The sequence below is a fragment of the Schistocerca americana genome, chromosome 3 (genome assembly GCF_021461395.2).
Source record: "Schistocerca americana isolate TAMUIC-IGC-003095 chromosome 3, iqSchAmer2.1, whole genome shotgun sequence".
NCBI classification, from domain to species: domain Eukaryota; kingdom Metazoa; phylum Arthropoda; class Insecta; order Orthoptera; family Acrididae; genus Schistocerca; species Schistocerca americana.
Window position 1 is genome coordinate 982,713,734 of NC_060121.1, and position 12,067 is coordinate 982,725,800.

At 40.8% G+C, this 12,067-nt stretch overlaps 1 protein-coding gene across 1 annotated transcript in view; it reads left to right on the forward strand.

The window, feature by feature from the left end:
* LOC124605475 (intraflagellar transport protein 172 homolog) overlaps positions 1 to 12,067 on the forward strand; it is a 320,057-nt gene that overhangs the window by 30,372 nt on the left and 277,618 nt on the right. The window contains exons 3-4 of the mRNA XM_047137189.1: positions 10,143 to 10,286; positions 10,368 to 10,480. Coding sequence (XP_046993145.1) covers positions 10,143 to 10,286; positions 10,368 to 10,480 — 257 coding nt within the window. The remainder of the gene's footprint in view (positions 1 to 10,142; positions 10,287 to 10,367; positions 10,481 to 12,067) is intronic.

Here is a 12,067-nt window from a genome sequence, read left to right on the forward strand (position 1 = left end):
CATGAACACTATATGAGGGCAAATAGTGACATACACAGACATCATTGTTATACCACACTGTGCAAGAAAGGTGTGTATCACTCAGGTTCACATTTGTTTAATAAGCTGCCAAGTAACCTAAAGGCCATAAACAAAATCCATAGCTTTAAAAAATCTGTAACTTCATATCTCTTGGAAAACGTTTTTTACTCAGTAACACAGTATCTTGAAAAATAAGTTAATTTCGCTTGTAGCAGTATAAAAATGTAATATAACAATATAGCAATATAAAAATGTAACAATTTATAAATGTAATGTATACAATCAGTGGAACAGTACATTAATGTAATGTCATTTTGTCCAACATCTAAGGTATGGGACGTAAATAAATAAATAAATGTCCTGTTTGAAACCTCTTGCGCACAGCCGTGCTTTGTACCGAGTAATCTTACCATCTGTGTCAAATAAAACCTTGAACACCCATTTTGAGACATTAACTCTCTGGCTATTAGTTCCTGGAAGTATCTTCCAGGTTTTGTTGTCTTCATGAGCTTCCAGTTCTTCTTCAATCGCTTTTTTCCAGTGTTTTGAGTCAGTACCAGAAATTGCTTCTTTGAAGCTGTAAGGATGTTTATACTATGTAAAATCAGCTTCATATCTTGCTGGCTTGCAGATGATGGAACAATCTTGTAGCTGCATCAACAGCACTTTGGTAGGTTGCTCTTCAGTTTCCAGTTTAGCCTTATTTACATAATTTTGTGAAATTTCCATCTCTTCCTGTGCTTGCGCTGGTTCACCAGTAACATGCTTGTGCCAATCCATGATACATTTTTCTTTGTCAGTCTTGAAGTTTAAGTATGTGTCATCAACTTATTGCTGTACAGATGCTGAGCTGTTGCTAACCTCATTGAATGTGACATCCCTTGATACAAACACTTTGTGACTCGCGAGATCGTAAAGTTGGTAATTTGTTGATTCACATTGATAACCAACAAGTACAACTATCCTGGATTTGGCATCAAACTTTCTGTGAAATTGTTTTGATGCATGAGCGAAGGCATCTGACTCAATCACTCAAAGATGTCCAACATATGATTTTTGTGCATTCCACAACTCATATGGAGTTTGCTCCAAATTGCGTTCTGTTGTAACTCTGTTTAATATGCATACAGAGTGTTAACAACCTCTGCCCATAAAAACTTTGGAAAGTTTTTGACTTCCAACATCGCGCGTGCACTTTCAAAAATTGTGCGATTGTCCCTCTCAGGACGACCATTCTGTTGTGGTGTATATGGAGCAGTTGTTCCTAACAGAATTCCATGTTTCCTCGGAAACTGTTTCATACCACAATTAATGTATTCAGTGCCATTGTCCACACGTAATGTTTTGACATTCTGACCAAACTTCTGAGGCCCCGGGAGTAGACAACATTCCATTAGAATTACTGACAGCCTTGGGAGAGCCAGTCCTGACAAAACTCTGCCACCTGGTGAGGAAGATGTATGAGACAGGCGAAATACCCTCAGACTTCAAGAAGAATATAATAATTCCAATCCCGAAGAAAGCAGGTGTTGGCAGATGTGAAAATTACTGAACTATCAGTTTAATAAGGCACAGCTGCAAAATACTAACGCAAATTCTTTACAGACGAATGGAAAAACTGGTAGAAGCCGACCTCGGTGAAGATCAGTTTGGATTTCCTACCAAATTCTAGTCCCCCATCACAATTAAATTTTTGTCTCACTCAACTGTCTGAATAATTTCATTTATCTCATCATACATTTTGTCAATATCTTCATCATCTGTGGAACTAGTTGGCATATAAACTTGTTCTACTTTGGTGGGTGTGGGCATCATGTCTATCTTGGCTATAGTAATGCATTCACTATGCTCTTCATCCCCCCCATGAACCATGGACCTTGCTGTTGGTGGGGAGGCTTGCGTGCCTCAGCGATACAGATAGCCGTACCGTAGGTACAACCACAACGGAGGGGTATCTGTTGAGAGGCCAGACAAACGTGTGGTTCCTGAAGAGGGGCAGCAGCCTTTTCAGTAGTTGCAAGGGCAACAGTTTGGATGATTGACTGATCTGGCCTTGTAACAATAACCAAAACGGCCTTGCTGTGCTGGTACTGCGAACGGCTGAAAGCAAGGGGAAACTACGGCTGTAATTTTTCCCGAGGGCATGCAGCTTTACTGTATGATTAAATGATGATTGCGTCCTCTTGGGTAAAATATTCCGGAGGTAAAATAGTCCCCCATTCGGATCTCCGGGCGGGGACTACTCAAGAGGATGTCGTTATCAGGAGAAAGAAAACTGGCGTTCTACGGATCGGAGCATGGAATGTCAGATCCCTTAATCGGACAGGTAGGTTAGAAAATTTAAAAAGGGAAATGGATAGGTTAAAGTTAGATATTGTGGGAATTAGTGAAGTTCAGTGGCAGGAGGAACAAGACTTCTGGTCAGGTGACTACAGGGTTATAAACACAAAGTCAAATAGGGGTAATGCAGGAGTAGGTTTAATAATGAGTAGGAAAATAGGAATTCGGGTAAGCTACTACAAACAGCATAGTGAACGCATTATTGTGGCCAAGATAGATACGAAGCCCACACCTACTACAGTAGTACAAGTTTATATGCCAACTAGCTCTGCAGATGACGAAGAAATTGAAGAAATGTATGATGAAATAAAAGAAATTATTCAGATAGTGAAGGGAGACGAAAATTTAATAGTCATGGGTGACTGGAATTCGAGTGTAGGAAAAGGAAGAGAAGGAAACGTAGTAGGTGAATATGGATTGGGGCTAAGAAATGAAAGAGGAAGCCGCCTGATAGAATTTTGCACAGAGCACAACTTAATCATAGCTAACACTTGGTTTAAGAATCATGATAGAAGATTGTATACATGGAAGAACCCTGGAGATACTAAAAGGTATCAGATAGATTATATAATGGTAAGACAGAGATTTAGGAACCAGGTTTTAAATTGTAAGACATTTCCAGGGGCAGATGTGGACTCTGACCACAATCTATTGGTTATGACCTGTAGATTAAAACTGAAGAAACTGCAAAAAGGTGGGAATTTAAGGAGATGGGACCTGGATAAACTGAAAGAACCAGAGGTTGTACAGAGTTTCAGGAAGAGCATAAGGGAACAATTGAAAGGAATGGGGGAAAGAAATACAGTAGAAGAAGAATGGGTAGCTCTGAGGGATGAAGTAGTGAAGGCAGCAGACGATCAAGTAGGTAAAAAGAAGAGGGTTAGTAGAAATCCTTGGGTAACAGAAGATATATTGAATTTAATTGATGAAAGGAGAAAATATAAAAATGCAGTAAATGAAGCAGGCAAAAAGGAATACAAACGTCTCAAAAATGAGATCGACAGGAAGTGCAAAATGGCTAAGCAGGGATGGCTAGAGGACAAAAGTAAGGATGTAGAGGCTTATCTCACTAGGGGTAAGATAGATACTGCCTACAGGAAAATGAAAGAGACCTTTGGAGATAAGAGAACCACATGTATGAACATCAAGAGCTCAGATGGAAACCCAGTTCTAAGCAAAGAAGGGAAAGCAGAAAGGTGGAAGGAGTATATAGAGGGTCTATACAAGGGCGATGCACTTGAGGGCAATATTATGGAAATGGAAGAGGATGTAGATGAAGATGAAATGGGAGATACGATACTGCGTGAAGAGTTTGACAGAGCACTGAAGGACCTGAGTCGAAACAAGGCCCCCGGAGTAGACAACATTCCATTGGAACTACTGACGGCCTTGGGAGAGCCAGTCCTGACAAAACTCTACCATCTGGTGAGCAAGATGTATGAAACAGGCGAAATACCCTCAGACTTCAAGAAGAATATAATAATTCCAATCCCAAAGAAAGCAGGTGTTGACAGATGTGAAAATTACCGAACAATCAGTTTAATAAGCCACAGCTGCAAAGTACTAACACGAATTCTTTACAGAGGAATGGATAAACTAGTAGAAGCTGACCTCGGGGAAGATCAGTTTGGATTCCGTAGAAATACTGGAACACGTGAGGCAATACTGACCTTACGACGTATCTTAGAAGAAAGATTAAGGAAAGGCAAACCTACGTTTCTAGCATTTGTAGACTTAGAGAAAGCTTTTGACAATGTTGACTGGAATACTCTCTTTCAAATTCTAAAGGTGGCAGGGGTAAAATACAGGGAGCGAAAGGCTATTTACAGCTTGTACAGAAACCAGATGGCAGTTATAAGAGTTGAGGGACATGAAAGGGAAGCAGTGGTTGGGAAGGGAGTAAGACAGGGTTGTAGCCTCTCCCCGATGTTATTCAATCTCTATATTGAGCAAGCAGTAAAGGAAACAAAAGAAAAATTTGGAGTAGATATTAAAATCCATGGAGAAGAAATAAAAACTTCGAGGTTCGCCGATGACATTGTAATTCTGTCAGAGACAGCAAAGGACTTGGAAGAGCAGTTGAACGGAATGGATGGTGTCTTGAAGGGAGGACATAAGATGAACATCAACAAAAGCAAAACGAGGATAATGGAATGTAGTCGAGTTAAGTCGGGTGATGCTGAGGGTATTAGATTAGGAAATGAGACACTTAAAGTAGTAAAGGAGTTTTGCTATTTGGGGAGCAAAATACCTGATGATGGACGAAGTAGAGAGGATATAAAATGTAGACTGGCAATGGCAAGGAAAGCGTTTCTGAAGAAGAGAAATTTGTTAACATCGAGTATAGATTTAAGTGTCAGGAAGTTATTTCTGAAAGTATTTGTATGGAGTGTAGCCATGTATGGAAGTGAAACATGGACGGTAAATAGTTTGGACAAGAAGAGAATAGAAGCTTTTGAAATGTGGTGCTACAGAAGAATGCTGAAGATTAGATGGGTAGATCACATAACTAATGAGGAAGTATTGAATAGGATTGGGGAGAAGAGAAGTTTGTGGCACAACTTGACCAGAAGAAGGGATCGGTTGGTAGGACATGTTCTGAGGCATCAAGGGATCACCAATTTAGTATTTGAGGGCAGCGTGGAGGGTAAAAATCATAGGAGGAGACCAAGAGATGAATACACTAAGCAGATTCAGAAGGATGTAGGTTGCAGTAGGTACTGGGAGATGAAGAAGCTTGCACAGGATAGAGTAGCATGGAGAGCTGCATAAAACCAGTCTCAGGACTGAAGACCGCAACAACAACATGCTCTTCATAGTAGCTTACCCACATCCTATTTTTTTATTCATTATTAAACCCACTCCTGCATTACCCCTATTTGAGGTTGTATTTATAACCCTGTATTCACGTGACCAGAAGTCCTGTTCCTCCTGCCACTGAACTTCACTAATTCCCACTATATCTAACTTCAACCACTCCATGTACAGGCCACAAGTGGCCCATCGGCTTCAGCTGCCAGAGACTTTGGTCATGTGTGTGTGAGCTGCATTTGTGTGAGTATGTGTGTGTTTGATGTGTTTTTTTTTTCAACAAAGGCTTTGTTGTCTGAAAGCTCACCTTATAACAGTCTTTTTGTTGCGCCTATCTGCGACTCAGCCTACAGTCACATGCACAGTCTGGCTTCAGCTGCCAGAGACTTTGGTCATGTGTGTGTGAGCTGCGTTTGTGTGTGTGAGTGAGTGTGTGTGTGTGTGTGTGTGTGTGTGTGTCTGTGTATGGTTTTTTTTTTCCAACAAAGATCTTGTTGTCTGAAAGCTCATTTTGTGACAGTCTTTTTGTTGTGATAATCTGCAATTCAGCATCTCTTCTACATGGTTAGTAGCAACTGTTGTTGTTGTTGTGGTCTTCAGTCCAGAGACTGGTTTGATGCAGCTCTCCATGCTACTCTATCCTGTGCAACATCTCCCAGTGCCTGCTGTAACCTACATCCTTCTGAATCTGTTTAGTGTATTCATCTCTTGGTCTCCCTCTATGATTTTTACCCTCCACGCTTCCCTCCAATACTAACAAACCATGCTTGTAGCTGGCCATCAGCTCATCCTGGCCTGCAACTTCCTTGGGAATAACTACCATTTACATGCTGTTGGATGTCCCTAAATTGGTGAGTGTGTGACAGACTGTGAAAGCCCTTCTGTCATCTCACACACTGGCTTACCTCATCCGAGCCAACTCTTACATTCCATATCTTAAAACTTTAATATGACTGCTTACTCACCAGCACATGGGTTTTGTTACATAGTACAGAGAGCTTATGCTGAAGGACTGCTCACAAAGAACTAACTAAGAAGAACAAGCCCTCAAATAGCTGACAAATTTAAATACTATCAAACAGTGGTATTTTAATTTTAATTTAATTTCCATCTTATTTTTGAACTTTCTAAAGTGATCATGGGTTACTGATTTTGATTCCTGACCAGGCCAAAGATTTCATTCACTCTAGGCTTGGCCGTTTGTGTTATCCTAATCATTTCATCTCATCTTCATCCCAAAAGATACACAATTCGCTTAAGTGGCATCAATAGAAATTCTTGTACCTTGTAGCTGACAACCTCAGATAGAGTCTTTCGGCCTGTAATACCATATGATCATTTCGTTTTGTAGACCTGCCCATTCTATTTTTACTTTATAATTTTGACTTGTTTTTCTTCAAATAAAGTGCTACTGACAAAACTAATTTTATGCTTAAATCAAACAATGGCAAGATTAGGCTGTAATGATGACACATTGAGTTGGAGATAGGCACAACGTAAAGACTATTACACATTGAGCTTTTGCCAAAGTGTTCTGTGAAAACAAGCCATGTCATACACCACCTCTGCTGCAACCACTGCACAGCTTTTTGTATTGGTACGACTACCAATCCACCAAGATGAATGGCCACTGCCAAACGGTAGCCAAAAGCAAAGTGGACCATCCTGTGGTGCTACATGCAGCTGAACATAACATGTATGATTTTAATGGCTGCTTCACAACCCAAGCCATCTGGATCCTCCTCTACACCACCAGCTTCTCTGATCTACACAGATAGGAACACATTCTCTACTCTTGACTTCAATCCTAGGTAACCTACTGTCCCCACACCCTTCACCCAACAGTTTCCACCCCCTCTGTCCTACCACCTCCTGCCAGTTCGCATCCCCTCACTCTCATGCTGCTGTCTGCCAATGCATCCACTGGTCTTTTCTTCTTCTCTGCTCCACTCCTTTTCCGCTCTCCCCTGCCCCCCTCACTCACACAAACTCTCTTGATGCTGTGACTGGCAGCCTTATTTTTCCGCCATCTAATCCGTGCATGCTCTGGCAGACAGGACTGACTTCTTTCCCCCACAAGTACCCTGCTAGCCCTCTTCATTTCCTGCCCTATCCCAGATTGCTGCTTTCTGCTTTTATTCAACCTAACCATTGTATTTGGGCTGGAGCAGCCGGACATAGCAGTCTTGCATGTGTGAGGTGTGCTTGCTTTAGTGTATTTTTTTTAATTTTTAAATTTTTTTTTATGAAGGCTTCTGCTGAATAATAATCTTTTCATTGTGCCTGTTTGCAACTCAAGGTGTCATCTTAACGTGAGTAGCAATCTACCCTTATAATATTCTTACATTTAAGGTTAGATTCAGGGGTTACATAATTAAATACTGAATAGAAAAACTTTGATCCAACCTTCAAAACAAAGTTTTCAGAGATACATAATGTGCATACTCCTAATTAAGTGTACAAAAGAAAAACCAAATCTTAATTGCATTTATCTTGTATTTTTCTTTACTGTTCTGAAAGAAATAATAGGGTGGTGAACTTTATTTATGAAGTACTACACTACTGGCCATTAAAATTGCTACACCACGAAGATGATGTCCTACAGACGCAAAATTAAACCGACAGGAAGAAGCTGCTGTGATATGCAAATGATTAGCTTTTCAGAGCATTCACACAAGGTTGGCGCCGGTGGCGACACCTACAATGTGCTGACATGAGGAAAGTTTCCAACCGATTTCTCATACACAAACAGCAGTTAACTGGCGTTGTCTGGTGAAATGTTATTGTGATGCCTTGTGTAAGGAGGAGAAATGCGTGTCATCACGTTTCCGACTTTGATAAAGGTGGGATTGTAGCCTATCACGATTGCGGTTTAACGTATCGCGACATTGCTACTTGTGTTGGTCGAGATCCAATGACTGTTAGCAGAATATGGAATCGGTGGGTTCAGGAGGGTAATATGGAATGCCGTGCTGGATCCCAATGGCCTCATATCACTAGCAGTCGAGATGACATGCATCTTATCCTCATGGCTGTAACGGATCGTGCAGCCATGTCTCGATCCCTGAGTCAACAGATGGGGACATTTGCAAGACAACAACCATCTGCATGAACAGTTGGATGACCTTTGCAGCAGCATGGGCTATCAGCTCGGAGACCATGGCTGCGGTTACCCTTGACACTGCATCACAGACAGGAGTGCCTGCGATGGTGTACTCAACGCTGAACCTGGGTGCACGAAATGCAAAATGTCATTTTTTGGATGAATCCAGGTTCTGTTTCCACTATCATGATGGCCGCATCCGTGTTTGGTGACATCGCGGTGAACGCTCATTGGAAGCGTGTATTCGTCATTGCCATATGGGCGTATCACCCGGCGTGATGGTATGGGGTGACATTGGTCACCTCTTGTTCGCATTGACGGCACTTTGAACAGTGGACATTACATTTCAGATGTGTTACGACCCGTGGCTCTACCCTTTATTCGATCCCCGCAAAACCCTACATTTCAGCAGGATAATGCATGACCGCTTGTTGCAGGTCCTGTATGGGCCTTTCTGGATACAGAAAATGTTCGACTGCTATCCTGGCCAGCACATTCTCCAGATCTCTCACCAAATGGAAACATCTGGTCAATGGTGGCCGAGCAACTGGCTCGTCACAATACGCCAGTCACTACTCATGATGAACTGTGCTATCATGTTGAAGCTGCACGGGCAGCTGTACCTGTACACGCCATCCAAGCTCTGTTTGACTCAATGCCCAGACGTATCAAGGCCGTTATTACTGCCAGAGGTGGTTGTCCTGTGTACTGATGTCTCAAGATCTACGCACGCAAATTGCGTGAAAATGTAATCACATGTCAGTTCTAGTCTAATATATTTGTCCAATGAATACCCATTTATCATCTGCATTTCTTCTTGGTGTAGCAGTTTTAATGGCCAGTAGTGTATGTTGACATATTGTGCAAATGCATGATGGATAAAAATGCTGACATTATAGTTGTTGATATGTTAAAGTAATGCTGATACTGTATAAGTCTAAATATATTGCATAAACCATTAGTAAAAACGTATCATGAACTACTGTAACTGAAAACTGTATCAAATAGTACCAAAAAAGTTAGGTATCTGTCTCTTCATTTTGACAATTTGAATATTTCCTGACATGTTACACTGTGGACTATGTATACTTTGCTCTGTGTGTTATCATATTTTAACAGTTTGTGTATTGTATTCTCTTAGCACCAGCCCAGCATTTACTAAATGAGTGTGGGAACCTGCCTAAAAACAACTCTCAGGCTGTCTTGTGCACCAGTCCACAGCTGTTAATTTGTCATTCATATTCAGTCAGGATCTCACATCCTTGTCTCACAAGCTAGCATACAGTGTATTACACTATATGATCAGGTTCATGTTGAAATATTAGTAGCACTGTGTTTATGCTCCTTCGTTTACGTGTCTCAACAGTGTATTTATTTCTCATAGTTCTGTCAAATCCAGGAAATTCTTCAGGTTTCTTCAGTGACCTGTTCCTTATTCACTTCTTTTCTCTGTTAATACTGGCATATCACAGTGAAATATTTATATTTGGAGCAAAAAAGATCTTTTTCTGAAATTACCTTCTTCTGAAACAGAACACCCCCCCCCCCCCCACACACACACACACTTACATAAGTATCACACACACACAAACAAATCTATTTTCTCTGGCCACTGGGGCCTGACACTGCAGCCTGACTGGGCCCCAGCAGCTGTAGACAGTAGCCATGTGTGTGTGAGTTGTACTTGGGTGAAAGTATATGTGTGTGTGTGTGTGTGTGTGTGTGTGTGTTTTCTATCTGCTTGCTGGTACCTCTGGAAAAGCTATAGTTCTCATACTGATTTATTACACTTGCATTATAATGAAATCACAGGATTTTTATGTCATTTTTAGTTTTGTAATAAAATGTTTCTTTTTGTGTTTGGAAGAACTGTGCATCAAAGGTTCTGGCCATTGCATGGGCACCAAACAACAGTAAATTTGCTTGTTGTATGTCAGATCGCCTCATCCATATATTTGACGAGAAGGGTGTGAAACGTGACAGATTTTCAACAAAACCAGTTGACTCAAAGGTAAGATTGAAATATGAAACTGTGTCATAGAATGAAATAATTGTTATTAATAAATTTTCATCAAATTATTCTTAATTTCAGTATGGGAAAAAAAGCTATGTTGTAAAAGGCATAGCATTTTCTCCTGATTCCTTGAAGATTGCTGTTGGTCAAACTGATAACATAATTTTTGTTTACAAGATTGGCAAAGACTGGTGAGTATGTCATTAAACATCTATCCAGTGTTAAATGCATTGAAATGCCCTGCTAAGTACACAGTCAAGCTAAATGATGAAAGTAGTAGGAAGTAGTACACCTGGATCAGGATATCAAAGTGATCGACAGCAAAGTGCAGTTGAATGTGAAAGGGGGTGATGCTGGTTTGCTGCTGTGTGCGCTTACAGTGTGGCAGTAGCAGTAACAGCTGTGTCGGTCCATACTGACATTCTCCTCACTCCTCATGCTTCCTGTTAAAGTCCAGTATAGAGTTCACTTTGAGAATTGTCACCTAATGATTGAACTTCTCTGCATAAAATCATGTGTATTTCCTATTATTAGTATATCTCAACAAAAGCAAAAGGACATGAACTGTCTTTTACAATGATCAGTATGATTTATGTATTACTGGCTTATTCATTATGGAAGAAATGGATCTGAATCCTTCATGTGAATACAATAACTAACAGCATTAAAATAATACAAACTGTAGTGTGCATGTAGTACATCTTACTTGTCTGCAGATAGGTGTTTGTTAACGACAAGATGAGATGTCTTGTGGAAATATGAATCACACAGTGTCTTCAAATGGTTAACAACGTCTCTTGAAAATCAAGAATGTCATGCAGCAATATCGCTTCTCTGTCTTTTAATTTTGTGCCCACTAATTTTTTTGTGCCTGAAATGGAGGACTCTGACAACTGTTAACAAACTTGCTGTAACTGAATAATTCTGCCTCTTAAAGAGTAACACACTGTTTGTTTACCATTGGATGTTCTTTTCTTTTGAAATATCTGTAAATATGGCAATGAACAGCATCGTGTTGGAAAAAATCCAAGTTTGTTACTTGTTCTGTCTTCTTCTTACCAGGTGACCATAGCTTAGATGAACCAGCCCGTTCCTGTCCTGAACAGTAATTTCCCATACAAACTTTCACGACAATGTTTTTATAAATCTTCAAAATGTCTGCTGTTCTTTCTGTCTCCCTTAGGAGCAGTAGATTTACATCACAGTCTCTTGTCTTGAAATACGAGGGCGGTTCAGAAAGTAACCTCCGATTGGTCACAGTGCGGGTTGTGGGGGGAGTAGCGACGCCATCTGTGCGTTCACGCACTCAACAGGTCAGTCGGCATCAAGCCGTGGTCGAGTGAACGTCGTACCTGCGCTAGTTTAGTTTTTGTGGCAGTTTGAAATGTGTGCTGCAATAGAAAACCCCGCCAAATGTGAAGTGCGTGCTGTCATAAGGTTTTTTACAGCCAAAGGATATTCTGCAGCAGCTATTCATCGTGAGCTTTGTGCCGTGTACGGACCAAGAGTTATGAGTGAAGGAGTTGTCCGTGAATGGGTACGCTTATTTAAAAGTGGACGAGAAAACGTTCATGATGAAGAGAGGAGTGGTAGACCATCATTGGTGACTGACGAACTCGTTCAGACAGTTGATGCAAAAGTTCGTGAAAATCGACGTTTCTCAATGTCGGAGTTGTCTACTGGTTTTCCACAGATTTCTAAGACTCTCTTGTACGAGATAGTGACAGCAAGATTGGGTTACCGTAAGTTCTGTGCATGATGGGTGCCCAAAATTCTTA